At 41.2% G+C, this 25,416-nt stretch overlaps 2 protein-coding genes across 2 annotated transcripts; both read right to left on the bottom strand.

Moving 5' to 3' along the window:
* Positions 1 to 1,898: 1,898 nt before the first annotated feature.
* ticrr (TopBP1-interacting, checkpoint, and replication regulator) lies at positions 1,899 to 14,469 on the bottom strand (the record flags this gene model as incomplete). Its single annotated transcript, XM_083916148.1, has 21 exons — positions 1,899 to 2,017; positions 2,861 to 2,989; positions 3,321 to 5,493; positions 5,646 to 5,914; positions 6,132 to 6,190; positions 6,307 to 6,397; positions 6,652 to 6,783; positions 7,036 to 7,114; positions 7,369 to 7,456; positions 7,778 to 8,008; positions 8,713 to 8,795; positions 8,969 to 9,062; positions 9,312 to 9,412; positions 9,764 to 9,909; positions 10,045 to 10,248; positions 10,472 to 10,596; positions 10,734 to 10,872; positions 11,262 to 11,496; positions 11,896 to 12,128; positions 12,488 to 12,731; positions 13,792 to 14,469. The coding sequence occupies 21 exons, from the start codon at positions 14,467 to 14,469 to the stop codon at positions 1,899 to 1,901; spliced, it is 5,652 nt and encodes a 1,883-aa protein (XP_083772274.1).
* A 9,443-nt stretch (positions 14,470 to 23,912) lies between these two features.
* Positions 23,913 to 25,416, bottom strand: cUnh11orf96 (chromosome Un C11orf96 homolog). Its single transcript, XM_083916254.1, has one exon. The coding sequence runs from the start codon at positions 25,083 to 25,085 to the stop codon at positions 24,705 to 24,707; it is 381 nt and encodes a 126-aa protein (XP_083772380.1). The 5' UTR covers positions 25,086 to 25,416; the 3' UTR covers positions 23,913 to 24,704.

Raw genomic sequence — 25,416 nt, 5'->3', positions numbered from 1 at the left:
CCCACCTGCGTGATAAAAAAAACAACACATATTTAATAAGTTTTACTGGGGGAAAAACCTGCTGTGGTGAATTTACAGTGCCTACACAATGGATTCACGTCACCTGGACTTGTTTTAGCACCAGTGAAGGTAATAAAACAAAAATGACGATCACTAAACATGAGTGACATTTCTACACTTGTATTCAATTTAAATACAAATATAAAAGCATTATGACCGCCTTTATTGTTTTACTATTACCCAAATACTACTTGTGAAGCGGATTTTAACAACCACCAGCGTGTAATCAGGGTGTGAACAGTGATCAACACACCTGTATCTAGAAGTTGATCTACTGAATATCCCTCAGAACGCAGCAAAGTCCACCTTAAATAAATAAGAAGAGTGTCGTTCAAGAAGGGCACAAGTGAGGGAGGGAACCGAGAGGCCTGTTCATGCTGTGGGGAAGGACCTGACAGGCTTCTGGAAGCACACTTAAGTGCAGGAACACAACGTTAGTGCTGTGGGGAAGTTAACTCAGAGTACATACCATAACATGAAAACATCATTTGCAAGCTGCTGTTCAGTCACGGCTCCCCCATGCATCATCACAGCCGACAGAGATCAAATCAGACAAAGGACAGACTTAAAGAGAGCGAATACTTTGTGTTATTAATGATTTTGTTGCAATTAATTGAGTTCTTTTGTAAAAATCTGTCGTCCCTGTTTAGTTGGTGTAAAAATTAGCCTTACTTTGTATTTACTGTGAGGGGTCAAGGGTCATTTTTCACAGCAGACATGTTTACTTGTTACAATATGAAAAGCACAGGTGTCACTAATAACAGCCCTGTTGTACTGTGGAGTTCTAGAAAGTCAATACAAACAAAGTGAGCCTACACGCACATCACCAGGCACACAGATGAGTTCATTTCCAAAGAATTATCGCCCATACAAAGAGCAGTTCTGACAAACTTAATCACAACATAATCGTGATTGTAAAATTTTGGGGTTATCTGCAGCTATTAATGTGTAATTTCCTTTGTGCTACAATCATTAATATAACTCCAACTGATAAAACATGAGGAGTTTTATAACCGGTGTTTGATTACAGGAAAAAAGTATCTTGTTTCCTGTTATTTGCTGGCAGCTGATAAACTCAAATTATAAAAGTCACACTCGAGGAGAAAGTCTTTAGCTGCGTTACTGTGCAGGGTTTCTAGTTTTTCTCAAGTTTTGTCAAATATTTTTTTTTAGAAAAGTGTGAATCCTGACAGAGGAGACAGAGTACAGGATTAAAAAAAAAAACCATTTTCAATAAGAAAAAACTGATATTTATTTACATAAAACTTTGGCAACGTAAGATATTTACAATATGAATCAATAATTAGGTCTTCTCTTTCACTTAAAAGCAAGTGTATGACGAAAACAAACTCAATAAATAAATAAACATGAATAGCATTTATCAACAAAAGGTCGGCTTTAGACTTGATTGTGAAATTACAATTTTGAAAACCAACGATGATTTAATGTCACCATTTTCCGACATGTTAGCTCCAGAGAAGACCTATGCAGAAAACATGGCATACGTTAAATGATAAAAGCATTAATAGGAACAGTTTGAAACTTCTTGACAGAACTGCATAGCCTTTCAGCTCAGAGCTAAACCTACCTATAATGTTAAAATGTCCCGATTAAAACAAAAGCAAGTGGTTGGAACAGAAAACGCCAGGGTTCAAAGTGTTGGTGGAGGAGAATGAAAGGGACATTCATTCATCTGCAGAGCCTTTCAAGTGGCGCTTGAAAGACATCTTTCAGAGCCGCCATCAAAAGCACTCCTGACAAAATGGCTAAAGAGGCTCACAACCTCACAGTTAAACACAGAATGGACGATGTTTTTGCTTTGCCTGCCAGACGGTGGTTCAGTGAAGCAGCCTCTTCCTGCTGTAGGTCTTCCCTGTGTGTGAGCGTTTGATTGGCTGGCTGAGGGGAGAGAGGTCCACTCCATCACCTTCTGCCCTCCTCCCCGATGCAGCCTCATCTACAAAGTTCAGGAAATGATCGTTAGTGAAGGTGCAGTAAAGGGAATAGTGCTGCAGGGATGATGTATTTGTGTCGACCAACCCAGAAGTTAGCATCTTCTTGGTTCTCTCAACAAAGAGCCAGATGGATATAAGATCATTGCAGAAAATAAGGTCTGTGGCGAACAAGTTTGATACTGAAACAATTTCAGCAAGATAATTTTCACAAATAAACACCACTTTTATGATTTTTGCGACACTGCCAGAGGTTAAAAGCTCAAGCCAGGCAAAACTGAACCAACTACACCACATCACCACCTACTAGCGTCCAAATGATTTCACTTTCCTTTGCGTGACGTTTGTAGTCTCATTTAGACACGTACACGCTTAAAAACTCACATGTGGGGTATTAACTGACGTATTTTATGTCTTAGAACAAAATGTTTAAATCCCTTAAGCTTGTGTTAACCACTAACCTTATTTCAGGGGAAAAAAACAACTATTGACTTCAAGACGAAGAAACCGGAAGTACAAAAATGCTAACTCATTTCCTGGTTGTAGAGCTCATTCCTGCAGCACTATGTCAAATACCTTGGATCCATGTTTGGATCTTTGGTTATTAGGCCAGTGAAAGAATACACAAGATTTGACCTACTTTCTCACCTGAACAAGTAGAGAATACACTACATGGCAAAGGTATGTGCAGTCAAACATTACATAAAATATGTGGCTATTATTCATCATTCAATTATTTTCTCAATGAATCGTTCTGTCGAAAAATTGACCAATAATGTCCAATAATACGCTGTTTATATTGTTGATGTGAGAGGATGGTCCGTTAACATTAACAATTTTAATCTTACCTTTAAAGTTTGCCGTTCTCTTACTCGCAGAGCCCGTTTTGCCCTTAAACAACAATGGAGAGTGAGTGAGGGCCAAAATCCCACTCGCTGTCACTGGCTTCCTCACCTTTGAGCTGGGCGGAGTCGCTACTGTGAAAATGTAGAAAACACCAGGGATAAAATAACGGTTGGATTTTTTTTTTTACTTAATGCAATCATTTGTACTTATTGTTTAATATCTCAAAAGAAATCTCCTGAACAAGACACCACATCCATTTTAAATGCTGGCTCTAACTTTAAAGGAATAATCCAATATTTGAAGTCAATTATCAAAAAGTAAAATTATTTATAATGTTACAATTTTAATTTCAGTCACTCAATAAGCAAAACTACATACCAAGTACTGCGCCTAGCTATACATTGTTATACAATACAAGTCAATAACTAGTTTCCTAGCTTTAATGTGTAAACTATAGCTTACTTGACTTGACATCTCCATTTCCAGTGGCACAGATGTCTTCTGCTCTCTGAGGATCAGCACAGTCAGCCTGCTGAGCCAGCTTCTCCATCCAGCACAAGTCTTCCAGTGGAGAAAGGGGAGATGCATCTACTCCAACTGCGGGTGACTGTTCAGAAGTCAAAGCCGATATTGCAGCTTTGTTGTTTGAGGGCTCATCTGTGTCATCAACGTCCTTTAACCTGCTAACTCCAAGCTCAGCTTCCTCCAGCAGATCCACCAGCAAAGGCTCTACCTTCGGGCCACGATCCTTGCCTCCAATCACTCCAACTTGAGCTCTCTTCCTGCGAGGCCAGCTGTTGAGGTTGTCTGGGGTCACCTTCCCACTCTGAGGTGAAGGAGTCAGGGGAATGATATCTGCAACTGCCACTGGAGACATTGTTCCCACAGGATGGCGTGTTGGGGTGTAAGAGTGGCAGATGTAAGTTTGGACGCTTCCACCTTTTCTAGGCGTGCTCTTGGCCGGGGTGACATGCGAACAGACAGATGGTGAGACACACCCAGGGTCTCTGAGCTCAGACAACAAAACGAAGGGGCTTTCCAACAGTGAATGTTTCACACCAAGTAACGGGCTCCAAGTCCCTGGCCGAGAACCTCCATCTGAGGCCATATCGACTGCATTCATGGAATCTGTGCGTTTGATTTTGAGTTTGGGAAGTCCTGATGATTGCATTTCCAATTCTACTTGGTAAGTCAGAGGATTTGGGGTACTCGTGACCTTTTGTTGACTATGTCTTGCAGGGCCTCTTGGGGTTGAAAATCGAGGGGATTCATTTCCGTACCCCAGTCGAGCAGCAGCTTCTCTCTGTCGGCGGTCCGGTGTCTGTCGGAAGCCATATTTCCGGCCGGGTGTGCCTTGGGCAGCTGGCACATGTGATTTAGCAGAGACTGCGTCTGACAAAAAGTCCTCACTGGACTTTGAGGGCTTCCGTGAAAAGCTAATGTTCATCTTGATACCGCCACTAAATTGGGTTTTTACAACTGCAGCATCAACAATGTCCATACTATCATCTTCTGTGGTTGCAGAGTTAAAATGCGAAGAGTCAAATTGCTGTGAATCTGCATGGGAACTAGAATCAGAGGTTTGGGAAGGTTCAGCTGGTACCTCATCCTTTGTATTGGACTGCATGCTCTTTTCCACTGGGTCACGGTTCTCAGGAGTTTCTGTGTTTGGTTTGGAGGGAACTTGCTCACTAGACTGGGATCTTAAGTTATGTCTGCTGGTTCCTGCACCTTGGCCAGACCTTGTTCTTTTGGGGGACTTTGATGGAGACTTTACTGAAGTTTTTGATCCATTTGACACAGTAGTACCTCCTACTGGTGTAACAGCTGGCTTCAATGGGGATGCAATGTTTGAACTCTTGCCTGGAGTACGTCCGGAGCGAGTCATCATTGTGTTAGTAGGACTGGGGGTCTTTGATTGGGTGTTGGGTTTAGGTGAGAGGTGGTGGTCTAACGGTGGTGTGGATTGTGGAGGCATTCTCAGTAGACTAACAGTAAGACATTTTTCAGGTGTTTTCATCCTGTTATGAAGTTTCTCAGAGGACCTCTGACTTCTTTCTTCTGAAAAAACAACACTATTTACAGTCTTTTCTGGGGTCTTGAAAATGTCTCTTTTAGTGTTTGTGCTTTTGACCGGACTGCTGAACTTGTTGGGTGTTTTGGGCAGTCTCGGTGAAGAGCTGGATGCTGTACGAGGAGACTCTGGCACCTTGAAGGCAGCAATGCTCTCCGCCATTCTACACTGCCGAGGTGATGGAGACCATGTGACACTCTTTTTGGGTGTCTTGGAGTTTGGGCTATTGAGAAGATGTAATCCAGAAGAGTAGTTGCATTCAACCACGGTCTTGACAGGAGTCCTGAGAATACCCTTCAGTGGGCTCTCTTTCGTAGGCGTCTCTGCCACAAGAGACTGTCTGGCTGGAGATCTGAAAGGACTGCCTCTCAGAGCCATACCAAGTTCACGAGAGCTGCCTGCCATAGGGCTTTCTGCAACAGAGAAAACACACTTCCTGGATGGAGGTGTAGTTTTTGGGGGCGCTGGGGTTCGAGGTGTCTTGGGGGTGCTGGGTGTCGTGCTCCCATGCATAGCCCTGCCACGTGTTCCGGGTGATTTTGTTGGAGTTTTATTTGGACTCTGAAACAAACACATTTAAAAAAAGTCATTAAACCTTTTTGGCCACTTGGGGCAATAGAAAGAAGTTGTTGGCGTCAAAAATCTTTGGGTGGTACAGCTCATAATGCACGTGATATGTTTTGGTGAATGATTATTTAAAAAGGAAAACATACCTCAAAGACACTAGAGTCTGTATACAGCCGTGACCTGGTGGCTCTTGTTGCACAAGACTGGTCAGAAGGGTGACTGGGTGAATCTGCAGCCCCAAAAAGAAGGCGCATGGGAGATCGAACTGCTTTCACATTTATTTTGCCATCGCTGAGCGTAAGCTGGGATGCAGAGAGAGCTCTCTCCAGGTTGCGGGAGCGAGGCTGAGAACTTGAGTAGAAAACATTTGAGTGTCTTCGAGCAAACTTCTTTATCCTCGGGCTTCTTCTTAGGTCTGGTACAAAACCAAAGCACAAAAAGACTTGGTTACGGGTAGTCTTCCAAGGACACTGAATAATAAATTAATTCAAAATACAATACACCTATGTCAAATTGCTGTAAGCAAGCTTAACAACTAATGCGAGCCATTTTATTTCAACGTAAATTAGATTCAGTTTCTCTTCATTTCAAATATAGTTTTATAACATGAATCCCAAAGACTCCTCTCGTACCTTCAGCAGGTTTTACTGGTGATTCTTCCACAATGCACTCCTCAGTTGGGACGGATCTCCTGAGAAGAACAATTATTAAAAAAAAACAAAATCAGTAAAAAAAAGAAATAGGATTTTACGTCATACAGTAAATATCATTACTTAATCAATAAAGGCACCAATAAAGAAAACGTACCTTCCCATTTTCTGACGGTATAGCAGGCGACTGGACACCTGCTTGTGGTGAGGTGTTTCACACACTTTCTTTGTTAGAAGTTTGTGCCTCTCTAAAAAAAGGATAGAATTTTCTTTGAGATAAATTGCAAAAAATATGTAGTTAAATGATATGAATGCGTGGTCGGTCACACCATCACTGAAAAAATACCCTGAACTTCTTTTTTTGTAATCAATCTAGCATTGTCTGAATACCAATGTTGCATGGCTAAATACAGGAAGTAAAGGGTAACTTCTCTCATGCAATGCTCTCAGATTTTTTTTTTTGCTTTCCTTTCAATTACTTTGCAATAATGAATCTGTTTACCTTCAGATTCATCAGATCGCTTGCGTTTCAATCCTTCAATAGCGGACACGGATCGACTCCTCGGCAGCTTGGCTTTCTTTGAGGGGGAAACAATCTCTTGGTTGAACAGGTTTCTTCTCACCTTCGTCACCTCTGTGGACAAAGAGCAGGGTCTGTATTGAGGACTCTCCTCTCAACATGGTGAAGCCCAATGCAAAATGTCAAAGTGATGATGCTGCCAAAATCTGTCTAATTGTATAAAACAATCTCCGTGTTTCAGCAAAAAGTTGCATATTTTGCTACAGCTATGACAGCAGAAGAGGTAACCACCTGTAGAAGTGGTTTGAGTTTTCTGCAGATGTTTTGACTCTGAACGACATGTGATCAAATTAGAACAGAACATACCTTGTTTTTCTTGTTTCTGAGGTTGAGGTGGAGGTTCTGCAACAGGTTTCTCCAAAGCAACGCAGATCTTTGATTTGGACTAATGAAGATGCAATAAAATCTGGATTAGACAGCTAAAAAAGCCATGAAACATGTACAAATGCCATTTCAGGTCACTTAGTTTGGTGATGTTCTTCACGCAGGATGACAATGTGAGTAACGCATTCAAAAGTTGATATGGCTTTAGATAAAGCTGCGCTGTTTAAAGCCCAACAATTAGAGATATTTTGAAGTCACTAATCTATAAAACATTCAAAATAATCAACAATGGTTAATGATGTATGGTCATCTTACAGCTCTTGTAGTCTTTTTGGGGATCTCAATTTGGCGAAGACTCTGTGATGATTCAGTCATACTGCGATGACGAGTCAGCATCCCACTCCTGAAAAAAGACAGAAAAATGGGGGTTGATGTGTGCGCATCTCTAATGAGAACGACCACAAACATTATTCCTGCACAATCTAATCTGTAGCGTTTAGGGCTAAAATGTGAATATCGAGAATAACTCTTATCTTTACTAGGATCTACTATAAGGGGAAACTCATTCCATTACAGTGTCATTCAAAGAGCAACATCCTCATCTCGACTCAAATGTCTCTTCTTTGTTGTAATATCCATGTTTATGTTTTTAAATTCAGGGCCAGTCCTGATTTTCCATAACCAAATAAGTGTCTTTTCGATCAAACATACACCTTCCCCTCACCTCCTCTTGCTGGCGGATCGATTTCGCAGGTCCTGCAGTCGATCTTTGCCACCCGACACCAGGCTGTGTGTGGAGAGTGGAGGTGAAGAGGCAGAAGGAGAAACACTGCTCTTGGCAAATGACTCGTCGCTGAAGAAGTCAGCAGGCAGAACAGCCACCAAAGCCTCAGGGAGCTGTGTGCCCAGACTATGGTAGATGTCTGCAAGCACTCTGGGGATAGCATTCAGGAACCTGTCATGACACAGAAACATATAACAACTTTAGATGATAAATATTTGACTTATTTAAATCAGTGCTTCCCACTCCAGGTAGTGTTCAAACTACCGATTGTTCATCAGCTTTGTTTTTAAAAACGTAAGATTTCTGACAATCAAGAAGCAAAAGCATGGGGTGCTGCGTGGCTCAACTGTTAGCCTTTGTATGTGGGGCACACGCTCTGAGTCCTTGCTGCAGCGGCCATGCTTGACTCCAACACATTGCCCTTTGCTGCATTTCTTCACCTCTTTCACCCCCCTTTCCTATATTTACATATATCAGGATTAAGGTCTATGATGTCCGATATACAGTATGCTCCTGAAAACCTTTTTTTACAGAACATTTTATACAGAAAACAACGGGTTGATTTAAGGAATGTGTCATATTTATTTTATGTTGTATTTATCCTTTATCTTCTCAGTGTTCATTTATAGAATTGGTTGTCACTGCAATACATTGTATGTGTTTTTGTTTAAGAAAGCAGCCTTCTCAGTACAGTTATGCAGTTACACAATATTAAATCAGTCTCAAAAATCTCAAGTAGACCGGGGCCTACTTTTAAACAAACCAGCTTTATATAATTTTTTTAAGCAAGAAATTCCAAGACTTTCATTATTTGTAATTATTGTATGAAAAAAAATCTCATTCCTGCAGCCACACACGCACACAGATAGACTTACCCTGGGAGGACCTCGTCTCCAAGGAACCTTGCTAGACAAACTGGGTCTTTTGTCAGGGTGATTATTCTGAGCATTTCAGCCACCTGAGGAACAGGAGAGGTAACAATTTACCCTTTTCATGTTTGCTCTATTGTGGAATTAATGACACGATGACATAAACAATCGCAAATCTTGTAACTTTTTGTAATTTCGCCCAATTCTATTGAGGTGATTGCCACATGTCGCTGCACCAATTACAAAACTGCGAGCATCTTACCTCCTCTGCCATCTGTTCAACATCCAGTGAGTCAGATTGCTCCGTGGAGAAAAGTCTGCACAACTCAAGCCTCAGCAATGCCTGAAGCTTGCACCTAGGAGACAATTTGTGTTACTGACACAAATATAATTGATTTGACTTTAAAAATATAATTCACCTTTATTTTTGAAAGAGAATGAGCACACATTGATCTGCAATGACCAGCCACAAACAGACAAACAAGTACACATTTCATACTCGAGAGAGAGAGACAGTTTAACACAGCCAGGTGTCTAACTGGCTGAGGATGAGCTGTGTTTTACACGACTCTACAGGATAACAGAGAAAGGTCGAAAGCACTCACTCTCTGACTTTGCTATCAACATCAGCAGCAGTGCCATAGAGCTGCCTGATTGATTTGCTGGTCTTGAGAAGGTGCTGCTGAACAAACAGGGAGGTCTTTATCTGCAAAGAAATCACAAATTATTTACAGTTCAACTTTACACTTGGACTTTAATGTACTTTATGGGATGCATTGTATGCTTTTGTTATGCTGACAAGAAAAGTTTCTGAATCTTATATCAACATCTTGTAATTTCCTACAATTGGCACTTTAATTCAAATTAACTTGTCAACGTACCAAAATGTACTAACACAAGGTTTTGACAACTGATATCACAATGTATGATTATCCACAACTGGCACAACAATACATCAATTTATACACCATCAAGTAATAATAACCAGTCAGTTGTAGAGATGAAAATGGGTCAGGTCAGAATTGTGAAGTACATTTAAAGCTGCCACATGTCTCACCTGCAGGTCTGATTCTGTCACAAGGAAGGTTTTCACAGCAAACAGGAGCTGCTGGACACCAGTGACGAGGGAGGAGTCTCTCTCTGCCAAAGCCTTATCATAACTGCTGTTCAGATGGGACAGCAGCTCCTCCTCACTAGCAAAACCTGGGCAAGGGGAAAAGATACATTACTTGAGTTGATATAATTATATCAATATGTAGAGTTTGACACTTTGGCAAATTGCTTAAATGCTATAGCAGGGTGATAATTGTGTTGTGAAGTTTTAACAGGGTCACTCACTGATGGTGTTCACCCCTCCACATTTGTTCCGGTCACTCGACTGTCTCTTCCCCTGTCTTTCTGGCGCCTTGCCCTCGGCCCCCAGCTGCTCAGCCTCAGCTTGGTTCTTTTGGGCTATGACATTCAGCCGTGCCACATTCAGCATCTGTAGGGAGCGGCTCATGGTCTTCATCTTCTGTTTGACCGGTGTGCGCTGGGCGCCACCTGTAGATCAAAGATGAGAAATGGTAAAAGGAATATTTTGTGCTGCTTTCCCTTGGGTCAAAAGCTTGAGAAGATAATACTAGAAAAGAAACATTTTTCTTCTATTTTCTCACACTTAAAAAAGGATGATTTGTGATTCCTAATATCTTATATCTAACTTCTATTCTCTATAATTTCACGACTTTCATAGTATACACATAAAAATTGAGATGATTGTTCTCACGTTTCTTGCCCCTCTTGGCATCTGAACCCCGAGATGTTTGATACAAATCAGCCAGACCACTGATAACCTCCTGCTGTAGGACGGACGACCCCTCTTCTCTCGGTTCTGGCACTGCATGCAGCAACCTGTTCAACAAAGTAAGTAATCAGCCAAGAATAAGCTTGTTTAGGCTGCCATTGATTTTTGTGTTTAAACTTTTATATAATTCTTGCTTCAAAGGCACTACATAAAAAGTATACAAACAATTTGAAATTGCCTTTACCTTATTGACTCCATTAAATAGGAGCTCACTCCTGACTGGTCTGACTGAGGGAACCAACTCTCCAACACGCCTGTTGTCAGCGGGTTATGGCTGAGTTCCTGCTGAGCCCACTCAGGGATCTGATGATCCTTTGGTTGGTCTGAATGATGAAACATTTTTGAAGCAATAAAAATCTAGAAATACAACATAACATGTACTGAAAAAAAACTATACTGCTATAATTTACCAGGCTAACTATTACCAGTTTACCACATGGAACAATTTATAATTTTTCACTGTCTCTAATATTTGCACTTTTTAATGCAAGGTATACATAGATTGGGAACATATAAAAAAGCATCTACCATGTTTATGAAAAAATAAAAATGGTTATAGTATATTAAATGTAACCAATGAACTGTGTACTTTTAACAGTGACAAATCTACCCTAACCCTTTGGTATCATACTTGTTTACTGACTATGCAGACAGAAGACACATCAGACACATTTGATGTTTTGAACCCTAAATATTAATATTCTATCCTCACCATCAAAAGTGTCACCATCCTCCTCCATGATGTCATACACTAGTCCCAGAACACTGCTCACAACATCTGGCAGCTCAGCTGAGGTTTCCTCTGTGGCAGGGGCAATGATTTCGGTAGTCAGGAACTGGCTGTGCTGAGTGATTCCAGACTGGAGGATGGTGAGCAGAGCTGCAGTGTGTGACAAGGGGGAGAGGACCGCCGAGGACACAAGGCCGCTGTCATTCACTTCAGAAAGCTGGGAGAACAAGAGTAAGACAGGGGAAAAGCAGCAGAGGTGAATCAGTAAATGCACACACAAATGAGGGAGATTTCTACTTCAGTTATCTGAAGGTTAGTTTATATTCCAACTGACGCTTTGTTCACCAGTTACCAACCCCTAGATTTCTACCAGGGCTGCATTATGAGGAAAAAATGCAATATTGGGTAACGCACATCTCAATCATTAAGTTATTTAGTTAAATAAGTTAATGCAAAACTAGGGTGTGCCAACATGTGACCAAAAAATATAATATGCATGGAAATTTTGCCCTAAAGGAAAACCCAGGACTAGTGCATATGTGTATACTGTAGCAATTGCCCTTATCTGGGTCAGCAGCCTTGTGAAGAACAGAACTATTGTGTTAAGATGTCTCACCATGTGCAGAGCATGAGCAGACAGCTCCATCAGGAGATGCTGGAAGGCAGCAGCTTCCTGGTCACTGCTGCCGGAGCACTGTAGCACCCATGACTCTGTGGAGATCTGTGTCAGTGAAGAGTCATCCCAGTCCTGCAGCACTCCTTTCAGACACACTTCCACTGACTCTGGGAGAAGCCTCTGTCTGCGAGACACTGGCTGAACCATGATGCCACAACTCTGTGTCATGTCACCTAGGTGGGTGAAGAATAACACCACACACATGAATAGTGGCAATTCATTCTAAACGTCATGTTTAATTTGCCTTATTTCTGTGGCTTGTCATTCATACATCACTTATAGTTTTCTGCTGTCGTGTTTGGTTCATGTTCACATTTAGCGGTCTTGACTTGTTTCTTTTAAAATAAGACATGACTATGAAGCACCTTCACTATTATATCTGATGATTATATCTCTTGATGTATTTGTTTTGCACACTTTGTTTCCTCTAGGGAGACAACTATTTGCAAATAAAGTAAGAATCCCAAGAATAGTTTTAACAGTTGCACTATTTTAGTCATGCAGATCATTTTATGACCTCCATTTTACCAACCTTGCTCCCATCGCAGAACACCGTCTATGACAGGAAAAGTCAGGCGGTAGAGCCTTTCAGAAGACAGCAGGTATTCAATGTTGGACTTGAATGGAAAAGTCTCTCTCCTGAAACATGAGTCTTGAGTGGGCTTTTGAGTGGAGTAGAGGTTCAGAAGTGCAACCACAGGGATCACTCTGCCACCGAGCTGAGCTAGGACCTCAGACAGCTTGTCAAAGCTCAGGTGATCCTCACACTTCATGACCTGCAAGATGACAAAAGATCAAAAATGCTCATGTTCGTGGAAAGCTTAACTGATTTAACGTTTATCGCCTTTCTAAATGTCACACTGACCCGTTAAACAGTTAAGAGTATGAGGCTAGCTTGGGTCAATGTCACCATGATTGTGTAGGTTTTTAAACATCTACAAATCTATTACCTGATTTGATATTTTGATGATAGTGATGGAGAGTGCTGCCTGACACTCATTCGAAAATCTCCCATGGATTCTCAGTTTAATTGAGATCTCATGACAAAAAAGGCCAAAGCACATATACAAATGTAAAAAATCTCTCAATAGGCCAAAACGTATGATACACAGTAGCCTAAAGGTTGTCATTACTGGTCAAGGTTGATTTACAGTTGAAGTGATACAGTTTTATGAATTTCTTGGACTGCATTAGCTACTTGAAAAGTGAGTAAGTGACACCTACCTGCTTAACTACCATGAATTTGTTCTCATTCGCCACCAGGTTACACAAATAGTAAAGGGAAGCAACACAATTTATATCCTAATGATTTGTTGTGAACTTACTGATTTATATATATTGTGATTTTGTCACATGCACAGATATCGTGTGCATAAATGAGCACACCAACATGTACATGCATGCACTCCCAACACTGTTTTTTTATCTCTAGGTATCTCAATAGAAATTCATCTTTGTCCGGGGTCAAAGTCCATGTGTAACATAACTGTTGTCCGAGGCTAGCTTAGTAGATATGGGGAGATGTGCCTGGGGAGTCAAACAAGAACAAGGGCAGGTGGACTTGTGGTTTCACTCACAGGGTGTTCATGTATTCACACGGTTATTTAATGATCAAACTTAAAGGTGCAGTGTTCAGAACAGCATCAAGCAGTGGGGTTGTAGATGCAGGAACCAACTGGTTACCTCTCTCTCTATATACAGTATTTATCCAGCAATATTGTGCACACATAGGCAATGGAAACCTGTGTATATATGTATATGGATCATTATGTGCTTTTACCTTGGCTCTTGCTGTCAAAGCACTTTGTAAACTTAAGTTGTTATTATTATTATTACCTGGACGTGTGATCGAGTGTCAATCCAGTGCAGCACCACCTGTCGCTGCATCAGCATGTCGTGAAGGCCCCTGGGTAGTATGTGCTCCGTCACATCTGCAGGCAGGTCACCGTTTCCCAAAGAAAGATAGTCCACAAGTTGTGACCTGGATCGTGGACACTCCGAGAGGACAAACACAGCATTCCTCCCGTTGTTTGAAATATCATCTTCCTGTGAAACACTGGGCTTCCCAGCTCTGGTGGTCCTCCGCGGCCTCAGGGACAGTTTTGTGGGAGAGGTGATGTCTGGTCTGTCCCACTGGAAGTCCAGCAGGGTTTCTTTGAGTGCATTTTGAACAGAGACACAATGGTTGGACTGCTTCTTCTGACGAGAAGGGCACGGTTTATCACTGAAGTCAAACTTGGCTTCAAACTCTATTTCAAAGTCCTCAAAAGTTTTGTGGCGAAGCTCCTTGAAGTCTGACCCCCGTGATAGGAGGCTTGCGTTACGACCAGTGTTGGACTGAAAGAACTTATAACCCCAGCGCACTTTGTCAAATCCGTACGTGTAGCCGAAATGCAGCAGAGTTTGTAATATTCCTCGTTTCAAGAGATGATTCCTGACATCCAGTTGAAGATCGCCTGAACCGTGATCCCCATAGTCCACATCGATAACAAAAACCAAGTTGTGTAAAGCCATAACATCAACTTGAGTGGCTCCAGCGCACTGAACTCAACGATAAGCCATTAAAACAGGTCAGACTTGCTGTGTATTCACGTCCGCTGTCATTTCATTGTGTGTGTGTGGGCACCGAGACGCCATTTACAGCTGCCAACGTTAAAGACGCTTCATGTTTCTAGCTACCCTGCTAACTAGCGTAGCTACCAACATTCACGTTAACGCAACGTTAATTACAAAAAAAGCTTCGTTTAGCATGACACAGGTTTAGCGCTCGCTGTTGTTAGAAATAACGTGTCACCTAAGGTTAAAAAAACAAAAACAAAAAAAGAAACATACCCGAGCTCATTTAGGTATCAAACTACTTAAAAGTTACCATTTAACCGTTACTCTCGTACACAAACGGTTCCATAGTCGCCATTTTCTCGCAGCCGTCTCCTTAATCGTTCGCGCTTCTTGAACGGGAGCCCACCCCCTCGCTCTGATTGGTTGCGTCCTGTAACAACAACAACCTGATTGGTCCGGAATGAGGGCGTAAGACAGACTGGTGATTCGTCACAAGTGTCATGTTAACGTTTCTATTGGTCAAATGCACGTCAATCAAACCTGGACCGTTGGGGACATGACACAACCTACAGACAACACTTGGATTTAACTTTTAAAAGCTTCATTTGTTTTGTTTGTTTGTTTGTTTCTAACAATTATTTTAGTGTCAACATCTCAGAAGTATGTATTATTGATTAAAACTATAATTAGTAATATGTCTTGCCTTGCTTTTTTCTCTTAGTTTGATTAATTGATTAGATCTGTTTTGTTATTTTGTTTTATTTTATTTTATTTTATTCCTTTTCCCTCTCTTATTTCACTCTTTCTTGCTGTTTGTTTTTATACCCCTATGTTTTGTTTCCCTTGTTGTTCAATGTTGTTTGTTACTTGTTTGTTTTGTCAATATCACCAATAAAAAAACCTTTTAAAAGCTACTTATTGGTAAATCATTATGCACAAAATATAAGAGCTAACTTCTGCATCAAAAAAATACATCAGCATGTTAGTCTCTTTGTTATCAAAAGTTATTTTTTGAAAGTTAAAACTACTACATATAAAGATACTATAATATACTATAATTTAAAAGCAATGCTTAATTAATAGAAGAAGAAGAATTACTTTATTTATCCCACAACGGGGAAATTTGTCACTCTTATTATTAATCATGTTACACACACAGGCCCGAAATACACACACATGCACAGACAGAACCTATACATGCAATTAAGGAGAGATGTCAGAGCGAGGGGGCTGCCAGTGACCAGCGCCCCAAGCAGTTGGGGGTTTGGTGCCTTGCTCAACAGCACCTCGGCAGTGCCCAGGAGATGAACTGGCACCTCTCCAGCCACCAGTACGCGCTCCATACAGGGACTCGAGCCGGAGACCCTCCGGTTCCCAGCCAAGTCACCTATGGATTGAGCTACTGCCGCCCAATAATACTGCATAATACAGAAACACTGCCCAGCAGGGACCACTGCTCCCTTTTCCCTTTAAAGTTTCTGCATAATTAGGCAACAGAAATGGATTACCACTTTTAGACAGCTGAAAGTAAATAATTTTATTAATATATATTTGCCTCAGACATGACAAGTGACTGAAAAATGACAAACAAAAACAGCATGGACTTCCAAAGACCACAGATATCCAGATATTTTAGGATGGGAAATAACTGCATTTATCCCAAGGGACATTTGCAGCAGTGGTACAAATTAGGAAAGGGACCAAAAATGAAATATCAATAAAGGGGCAAGAATAATAGTCAAGTCAAGTCAAATTTATTTATATACCACACTTCATACGACAAGCGTGAACTCAATATGCTTCAAGAAATTAAAACAAAGATACATTGTATAACATAAAATAGCACATAGGATAAAAATAATTAAACTTAAACATTAAAACAAAACATTTAGGACATTATTCAACCATACAAGAATGTATTATTATCATTACTTAAAAAGGAGATAGTAATAATAATGATGATACAAATTCTTTAAGCAAACAAACAAGACAGAAATAAAACACATTATTTAAACATAAATAAAAGCTTGCGAAAAAAGATAAGTAATACCGTGCAATGTCCACTTTCTCTCAACTGTCTGTGTTTGTGTGTAGGAAAGAGTCTAAAAAGACGGGCAGCAGAGGAGTAAGAGAGGGTTTTTATTTATTTCTCATATTTAAATGTCCCAAGAGCAATAAATAAAGTATATTATTATTGTTATTAGTATTTTATATTGGTCCACCAGTGATTATTCACTTGCTCTGTTGTGCCAAATAAAGCAGCGAGCGCTTGGCATCCTCAACCATTCTGTCTCTCACTGCCTAAAATGGAAAAACTCTCATTCAGAGCAACATTTGGCTTCGAGACGGAGGTCTGGGTCTTTTCACTGGTTTTTCAATGTCTCCTCAAGTTTTAAGCAAGACCAGAAAAATAATATGCGGTATGCTAAATAGACTGGCGTCCTGTCCAGGGTGTACCCCGCCTCACGCCCGATGTCAGCTGGGATCGGCTCCAGCCCTCCCGCGACCCCGACCCCGGGATAAGCGGTTGAAGATGAATGAATGAATGAATGAATGCTAAATAACATTATATGTCAATTCAAAGACTGCGTGTACGCAAGTATAAATTAGACTGTGTAAGACATTTTGAGAATATTTTGTACATAGGTTTGTCAGCATTGGCGTACAATGACTAATAATAAACCATGACAAAACAGCTGTAACCAAAACCACATCTTCTATGAGTACCTGGACCCGGCTTGTCTGTTTTTCAGATCATTTCTAGGATGGGGTAAGTGTAGCATCTTCCTCCTACTCCCTGGGGCTGGAGAGAAAACCAGGGGAAGTAAGATTTAAGGACACAGGGCACTAAATGAGGAGGTATGTGGGTCACCTTCTGTTTTGCATCTGTAATCACCTCTTTTCTACAGCACCAGGGGGAGATGAAGAGCCGAGCAAAGCTTTGAAATAGAGAGAGGGACAGATGAAAGCATGCTGAATGTTCTAGACTCTGCTTTGTGTCCCATCAGACGCCCCCTGAATCATGATGCAAGGATGTAGGTCAGGGATGCATTTAGGAGAAAGCTGCTGCCAAATACACACATGCTCACACATATGGATGCACAAAAATCTTGTGCATAAATGTGCCCGCACACAAAAGTGTACATGCAAGATGCACTCCTGGTGGTTATCGCCAGGTATCTCAACAGTTATTCATCTTTGTCAGGGGTCAAAGTCCATGTGTAACATAACCGTAAGAGATTATCATAGTAGATATTACCTGGGGTGTCAAACAAAACAAGGGCAGGTGGACTTATAGTGTCACTCACAGGGTGTTGATGACTTAGAGTGAAATTCCCGCGTGAAATCATCCCAGGGTCTATCACTACTATCAACGGAGATATCCAGAAGATCGCTAACCGCCGCTAAATGCCAAATGTGGCTATCATTGATTAGCTCGGGGAAGTACGCTGAACACATTAAAACAGCTTTTTTTAGCCATTAATACTGTACAAAATAACACCAAATTTGCATGTGGTAATTGCATGTGGCAAACAACTTGAATGGACCTTTACTATGAGAGGAGCTGGTACCTGGGCCAGTTGGTTAGTCTTTAAAACACTCTTTTAATAAACTCTGGGTTCACTAACTACATTGATGGTGCTTTGGATAATGTGTAAGGACTCATATCATGCTGCTGCAGAGCTTTGGTGTTATCTTGAGCAGAATTAGTGGTTAAAAAAAGACATTTTAATGCCTTCACTGTGCTGCCAGGGTAGTGGCCGTCATACATCCACTATAAATGTTAATAGATTCATCAGAAAGCAATTAGGACGAGCGTGCGGATGTGAGTTCTGAGAGAGAAACGGTACAAACACAATAGAACCAACAGGCTGCTTACCATAATGTAGACTGTGGGTGGAATCACTGAGCAGACGCTCTCAGTTTGGCAGAAAGGTCCCCAAAGCAAATGGATAATAATCACACTGACCTGTATGCACATCACAGAACAGCCTTGCCAAGGTATAGTTGAAATCTTCTTTATGTCACTGAAGTTGGACAGTCTTCATTTAGTGCTAACATGAAAACCCTATTGACCCTAATAATAGATCTTTCAGTCCCTTCAGATCTGGCTCCTGCTCTGTGTTTGTATTGCAAACAAGGCCGAGAACTGACTTGTTTTGGGGACATTTTCTACTTGTTCTTGGGACGTTTCGTAATAATGAGGTACTCTGAGTGCTTTCCAAAAAGAATGCTAATTAAGGAAGATACCAAATAAAATCAAAATACGTTGGACAAAGAGAACAATCAGAGTGGGGAGGAACTTTACTACCATAAAGGAATAAAATGTCCTGTTAGTTAATTGACGGATTTAAAATAAATTGCTTTTGCAAGACCAGGATATCCTTTTCACTTAAAAGCAAGCAACACATATTGTTTGTTTTATGCCACAGTGACCTTTATGACATGCATCAGCTTTCTATATCTTGAAGCCTAGTTTATCAGAGGGCCTGTGATTCATAATTAAATGAATTACACACACGCACACACGTACACACACGCACACACACACGCACACACGCACACACACGCACACACGTACACACACGCACACACGCACACACACGCACACACGTTAACAGGTGTAATATTCTCACGAGAGGACTAAATCAAATTTAGTAAAGTTACATTTTGATTAAATGACTTACGGAGCTGAAGTGTTCCCACTGTTGTTCCATTAGCTAGTCTCAAAACCATACTGTTTTTGGAAAATGTGCTTGTTCTTAGTCACAGCTGTTACTGATTTCTATTGTATGTCCCTGTATTGTCTGTCTTGTGTGTCCATGTCCACACATTTTATGTTGTCTTTTCTTGTTTACTGATTAAACGCAGCTCATGTTTAGTTGCAGTTCTCATACGCAGTAAATTATGTCGGCAAAAACAGGAAGTGACTAAACGCAGAAATCAGAAAAGTGACATGGAATAAGTAATGCTCTGCTGTGGATGTGGGCAACAAGCGCAGTAGCAAAATGTAACAAAAGAAAGGTTTGTTTTTAAAGGGTTAGTTCAGATTGTCTAAAGTTACTCAATAACACAAATTAATTAACTGATTGAGTGGAAACTCCTGTGTTCTGTGAGGTCAAATTACTGGTTTTGTACAAGGATTCTGATGACTGGTCTGGTGAAGAGCAAATAAAAGCTTCAGTTGCCCGTCGGGCAGTCTGAGAGCAAGGTAACGCAGTGAAAATCTACATTTTACATTTTGCCCCAGAAAAGAACATTACTTTTCTTATCTTCTGTGTCACTTCTCCAAACAGGTGGCGTTGCCATCTCCTGTAGGTAACACACTGACTATGGATAAGTACCTCATACAACCCCACTTCAAAATATTCAAACTATCCCTTTAAAGGATGGAACAACATCATGCCATTAACAAGTAAAGCTTCTCTTGTAGACGAGCACAGAGTATTTATGTAATTTACAGCATGTTGTGCATAAGATAAGAATACATGTGTACACTTCCACTTGGATGAATCATATTGTGTTATGTGGGTTGTCCGCTCTGTCTCACCCTGTCTGGCTGCTCAGACCCCAGCTAACACACTGTCATTACAGCGGTGCACTTAATGTTGCCTTTCAAACATCTTGGCATCCCACCTACAATAAGAGAAAAAAAAATATAGGCACTCTAAACAAGATTACGTATTTGCAGCCTCCGCATACCCTCAGTTCCTCTGATGCTTTAAAGGCTTGCAAAACAAAAGCTTGTACAGTTTGTTCCCGTCTATGTCAGGTTTTTAACAGGGTGGCATAACCCCTCTTTGAACTCCTCTACACTGGTCTTCTGTTGATTTTAAGATTGAACTGATTGCTCTCAGGGCTCAGCTCAGGTCTGCGTCCTACCTCCGGTCTCTAAGAGGTGACCGTTTGACCTTAAGAGCCCAGCGTAACATTCATGCTACACTAGACATGTGTGTTTTTAATGTTTACTGTGAGGAATACAAGTGAAATTTCTGAAAAGGTAAATGAGATATTAACTCTCAGAGGTGATATTGACTAAAATATAAAAAAAGCACCAAATTGTATTATTGTCACATTATCACAAGTCTCTGAAGATCAGGTGTATTTGCACCAAACTCCTGAATACAACTTTCCCCATTGAAAAAATGTGAGTTGAAGAGTTATTAACAAAACACAGTCAAAGTTGGTGTGCTCACACAAAGGTAATGCATGATGGTGACACTGGTACACTGCACCAGAGAGAAAGGACAGGTTCCCCTGAATCATATGATGTTTGACACTTGATACTGTTTGCAAGAATAAGCTCAGAAATGGCAACAATATAAACCTATATTTCTTTGTCTAAGGGATTTAGAGGGTTGAAGTGCAATCAGAGCTTAAATCTCAGAGAGTTAGTCAAACTCTTTACTCATTCTGGCCACATTTGGTTTATAATCAGTCATTATAACATGCATTTAAAGCTTTCAGACAATAAGCATCTGTTGTGCAGTTAGGATGAGACAGTGAAACTAATTAGAAAGGAAATATCCTCATATGTAAGGTTTGATTTATTACAGTGATGTTTTCTAACCTCCTCTGCAACATTAAAACTGGGTTGCTGAAGGAAGTAGGCGGAAACTGGAGGCATGAACAGGATCAATCTGTCAGCCCGGCATAGTGATATATCTTCAAAACCACCCCCCCTCTCCTTTAACATAATTTCAGTGACGCAAATGCATCGAGAGTTGCGTTGTCACACTTGACCGCATGGAAATGGTCAAGTGTGACAGCCCTACAAGCGCTAGACAAACAATGACTAATGTGTGTTTTTGTGTGAGAGATGAGGAGAGAGGTATGGAGACCTTTCAATGTGTTACCAGCTGGTCTTTGTCCATCCTCCTTATTGGCTAGGAGACAGGAAGTAGCTGTTGTTAATAGAAGGGCAGTTGTGTTTTGTTTCATGTCAGACAGCAGCAGGGTCAGGGGGTTGTCATGATTTGCTTTGCTTGCTGCACACATTGATATGCATGGATATGCATGGAAGTTCAAAGAAATGCTGGCAATATTCTGTATTTTTCTTATTGTCAATCAATACCACAAAAAGACCCAAACCAATTGATGCAAACACGCATCGCCTGCATCACCTGCATCACCTGCATCACCTGCATCACCTGCATATTATTCCTCTCTGTCTCTAAGTGTTATTGACTGTCCAAACACTATTAATTACTCATTTAATAGTCCCAGAAGTACCAGAGCTTTAAAAAACAGATCTACAATCAGATTTTCAACCTGACAAATTCACTATTACAGTAACTCCTGTTCGAAAACTACAGCTCTGAGCTGTTTTATTAAATTACTTAACCTTAAGAAGGATGAAACTTTATATCTGTGTTTGAGGACACTGTGTCCTTTCGGCTTAGCGCCACAGAAAGGATGGGGAAGTTGAAAAGTGTTACCCACTGTTAGTTTTAGTCTTTTCATGGGATTTGTTGATAATTAAGTTAAACACTGCTAGCCCTTTCTCTCTCACAAACACATCTTTAATCTTAATCCTTCTTGGATTGCACCTCGTCGTGGCACAAGCATTACGGAAAAATGCAAAAAATCTTGTGGAAAAATCCACAAATCTTGCAGATTTACTCAAAGGTTGAATATGGACAATGAGCAGAACACCGCCATCTAATGTCTCAAGATCGTAGTTGCAACAACAAAAATAATTAAAAGCAGTCACTTTGCCAGGTTGGTCAGACCCGGCCCTACAGCTTATAGCCTACAGGAGACCGAAGTCTGTTTGAGCCTGGTTGAACCCATCCCCTACGGCAAATCGTACCATAAAAACAAGTATTGTAGAGGAGTTTAAATGACAGTTAGTGTTAGCCGTTACCTTTAGCCGTTACACCCAAGTAAACATGAAAGTTAGCTTACTGACCAAGAAGAAACTTAGCCATTTCGGCGTGTGTTTAAATGCCGTTGAACTTCTTTATCTCAGTTCGTCGAGTGAATGCTTGGCCTATATTGACTCTCGTTTTTGTCTACAGTCACTCAGCAGCAGGATTGGCAAACTCCATTTCACCAGTGCCAGAGCCTACAGTAGCTGCACCAAACAACAGACAACCCTTGCAACCCCGCAATGCCCGCCGTTTAATGGCTGGTAAAATGTAAACAGAATGTGAAAGGAAGTCATTGTCAAAAAAAAAATATTAATTCAGATATAGACAATATATTTTTTATGGAAAAGCAATACTTTCATTCTGTACCCCTCAAACCCCCTTTGGTGTATTATTTTTAAAAATATATAGCTTTAAATAAAGATTCTTAGTCAAGCCACCTGCAACCCAAGCAGGATCACAACTAAAGCCCCTGCAGCATGGTCTCCATCTGCAACAAGCTGCTGACCTGCACTCGGAGGGAAGTCATGCATCACGTTTCACTTGTCACCGAGTGGATTCGGAGAGTAGGGTTATTAGCAACAGGAGGGATGGCTGCAGAGGGCACCTCTCTCAGCAGGCTGGTGGTTGCTGTGGCCGATGTTGCCGATGACAACGTGACATTACTGAAAGTGCGTCACCAGCCCAGCAAGCATGCTGTCGACACAGCTCGTGTATTGAGCGTTTACATGTAGGTCAGACATCAGTTTATCTTAACAATAACATTGGAGGTGGACAGCCACTAAAGGCTATCACCTCCACTGTCTTGGAACTTCCTCCTTCTTTCTCATGGGATTATATCTCTTGACCCACAATGTCGACCTTTTAGGGTCGGTACTGTTTTCTCAGAAGTGTTTTGGTGCTGAGACTTATTAACCTTTGCATTTCTTGGTTTTGTTTACTGTTAGTTTCTGTCTCACTGCAGTTGCCTGAGTGTAAATCAGGTTGGATTACAGTGTCAGTTCAGTTGATGGATGGTATTTTGTTTCAGCAATTGCACTTCCTAAACAGAAATGTAAGGAATCCTTCACCCTCAAAAAGACCATTTGTATATCAAATACTTAGCAAGTGAAGACTGTCGCATGCCTCTATGACGACTGGAGAATGGTGATACAATGAAAAGTCTTGAGTTAAATAGTAAGGCTTTCACTTATCTAACTATTAACACTGCCACTACTACTAGGTTTTTTGGTAAAATGCACATGTTAAGGAATTAGGGAGCTGGATAAACGTGACTTGGATTACACTGCACGAGTTGTGTGAGAGTTTTGCTGTACTGAAGTAACGTGGTACCCTCTTACTTCAATGCATCAAGACTTTTTCCATTTTTTGATTCTTTGAATGTTGTGAGGGCATGTGACAAAAATAACGTGTTCTTCACAAATTCAAGTAAATACAATTCAAGGTGAGTAAAAGTCATACACCTATGGTCATTTTGAGGTGAAGTAATCCTTTAAAAAAGAAATGGAGACACAAAATTACTCAAAATACTTGAAAATATTTATTAAAGTACATGTAACAAACGGTGTAACATAGCTGTATAAAGTAAAACAAGTATAAAGGTTATGATTTTCTCTCAAAGTCAAGGTGACTTTAGAAGTCAGAAAGAGCAATAAAATGTCACAACTACAACTTCACTTGGTTATGAACAAAATAAGGGAATAAATAACGACATTTAGAGAGGAATTTTTTTGCTCTGGAATTGAAGCAAGAGCAGAGATTCAGGGTGAAAATGGAAAAAACAAAGCTTTGTGATGGTAATCTGCTGCTCCGGTGACGGCCGGGTCACTTCCAATACTCAGTACATTGCTTAGTCAAGGTATTTACAGTGTGGTATAAGTCACAACACTAATTTAACAGTCCTTTTTTATGGTGACTGGTCGAGTAGCAAAATCTGGATTGAAACAAAAATACGTATACAACTTTAAAATGGAAAAATATCAACCAACTTTCATCATTCAAGTTTTCCTCACAGACATCTACAGTAGAAAAGGAATACATCTGAAGAGTGTGTTCAACACAGCGTCATCTGCTACTTCTTCACTCATCATATCTATACAGCAGTAGAACCAGCCTGTGGCACCGATGTGCATCGAGTGCATCTTTGAGCTATATACTGTGTGTTGATATGTTAGTATATATTAACTTTCGTATGACAGCAGCGGCGTACACACACAGGCAGGCTGGCAGACAGGCCAGTTTGGTTCAGTTCAGTTGGCCTCCATTTGAAGTGGCGTCAAGGCGAAGCAAGGGGCGCCAGGAGTCAGGCATGTCCCACCCTCACTGAGTGGAGTCGGAGTCACTGGAGTCCAGGCTGGCTTGTGTGGGTGTTGGGGTACAGCTGTGATGGGCAGCCGGCGAGCAATGGAGGGTCTGTGTGCTCCGTCGCAGGTTCTCCAGGGACTGCAGGAAGGACCGGCGTGCCCTCTCCTCCTCCAGGGGTGAGGAACCCTCTTCTTCTACCTCTGCGATCTCAGCAAAGGTGACAGGTTGTGTTTTGAAGCGAGCCTCACGAGGTCGGCGGGAGCGGCTCTTGCCCCTTGCTGGGCCCTTGGGGACAGGCAGCTGCTGGGGGAACTCCTCCATGGCTGAGGCCATAAGGTGAGCCGGCAGGACGTGGAAGCCAGAGGCCTCCATAACCATTGGACGCACAGCAGCCATTTGTAGAACAGAAGCCCAAATGGGTACGAAATTAAATCTAGTTTAAATCAAATGCAACACCAAGTGTGGACACAGCTGACTGCCGGTGCACGTCTCAAACTTTATGGTGCTCTATCCTATTTGAATAGAAGTCTTCTTCTCAGGAGCAACGTAAGAAAGAGTTCATCCAAAGTCAAGCCAAACAAACACTCATCAAAGCTCCAAGTCCAGGAAAACTGAAAGAAAGAGCCTCTCTGTCCTTCACTCCCCAATGTGAGAGCTTCTGTTTCAGCTCTGCCTGCGCCTGGTGTCTCTTTTCTCTCTGGCTGTGTTTCGTTTGTGTGTGTGAATC

Source organism: Echiichthys vipera, assembly GCF_963691815.1.
Source record: "Echiichthys vipera genome assembly, chromosome: 7".
Lineage (NCBI taxonomy): Eukaryota > Metazoa > Chordata > Actinopteri > Perciformes > Trachinidae > Echiichthys > Echiichthys vipera.
Note: the sequence above shows the minus strand (reverse complement) of the source record. Positions and strands in the feature narration are given on the sequence as shown.